Here is a 1,406-nt window from a genome sequence, read left to right on the forward strand (position 1 = left end):
AACTACACCACATATACCAAAGGATTCATAGCCAGCTCCGGTATACTCAGCATGTCGTCAGCATTTATAAATCCCTTGTTGGCCTTATCTAAGCGTTTGAATCTCTTGTACAACATCCTCAATTGGCTAGGTTTAAACACCGAGATCATTCTTAGTTCAGCAATGTCTGCGTCTGTTAGTCTCGCAGCAGTACCACCTTTTGAGAATACCACGCGCGCCTGCCAATAGAAAACTGCGGTACACATCACTATACCGAATATGGTCCAGAAACCTGATAGAACATCGCTTTCAGATTCCATGATGTATTTATTGTGTATAGTGTTTGTATCCCAATATGAACAATTTATGTGTGTACATTGGCTTTCAGAGTTTACGTGCTCCTATTACTAGAGAGAGATATACGCCCTTCTCCTTTTCAGGATAAATACATCACACGAATGCTAAATATGTTTATTATATACACATAGTTGGGACTTGTTCTCGTTGTTCATGACCAATCCCCAGTCCCTCTATTTAGTCCCCACCTTCAAAACGTCAAGAGTATGGGTGACGGGGACTCTTAAACAAAAGTTGAACGTAAACGTTTATTATTGCATTACTTTTTCCCGTTCATAAAGGTTTAAACACGCTCAAATGACCTGGAACCCTGCACAGTGAACACAATCGATATCAGCTTACTCACATATAAGTAGTAGTTAAACGTAAACGTAAATATATATTATGGTTTAAAACACGTAACGTTTGGCGCTCACTTGTAGGCTCTTTGAACTATAAATTATACACCTACGGGCCCACGAGTCCACCCACAACTGTGAAGTGTGAATTGATTTTAGTGAAGTGTGAACATACCACTGACTTCAGTGAACACTGTGGGTATGTATCTAAATAGATGGTGTCCCAGGTTATGTACTTGACACTGGACTCATCTTGCATGAGCTATCACACGAGAACCTGGTGGGAACACCGGACATTCACACTCTGATGAGGGATTCTTTACAGGTTGATTGCAAACAGATTAGGCTGTGGGGGGCCGTGGACGAGGCATGTGCGGGAATGCCAGGCAACTGGTCATTAACTGTAAATCAATACTAAAGGCGTAAGAGAATAATACATCTGGTATCGGAAATTTACTGATTGTACCTGACAAACTATATGAATCGGTCGACCAGCCTTTTAGCTGAACTATTTTTCACAGGAGCGTGTCTATTATGACCCAATGGGTTATGTCAACTTACAGAATTCACCATACATAGGATTGCTTAATATGTGCAACGTAATGTAAGGCGTTGATATCTAGTATTAGCTCGACAAGGCGCCGAGGACACCTATATGTATATATATATATATATATATATATATATATATATATATATATATATATACACACACACACACACACACAACTA

General features: G+C 39.8%; 1 protein-coding gene across 1 annotated transcript; it reads right to left on the reverse strand.

Annotated features, from left to right (window-relative positions):
• Window positions 1–17: 17 nt before the first annotated feature.
• On the reverse strand, window positions 18–299 carry SARC_16178 (hypothetical protein; the record flags this gene model as incomplete). Its single annotated transcript, XM_014289712.1, has 1 exon — window positions 18–299. A coding segment is annotated over one exon (282 nt), but the record flags the coding sequence as incomplete, so codon positions are not given.
• Between the last annotated feature and the right edge of the window lie 1,107 nt (window positions 300–1,406).

The sequence above is a fragment of the Sphaeroforma arctica genome, assembly GCF_001186125.1.
Source record: "Sphaeroforma arctica JP610 unplaced genomic scaffold supercont1.7528, whole genome shotgun sequence".
Classification (NCBI taxonomy): domain Eukaryota; class Ichthyosporea; order Ichthyophonida; genus Sphaeroforma; species Sphaeroforma arctica.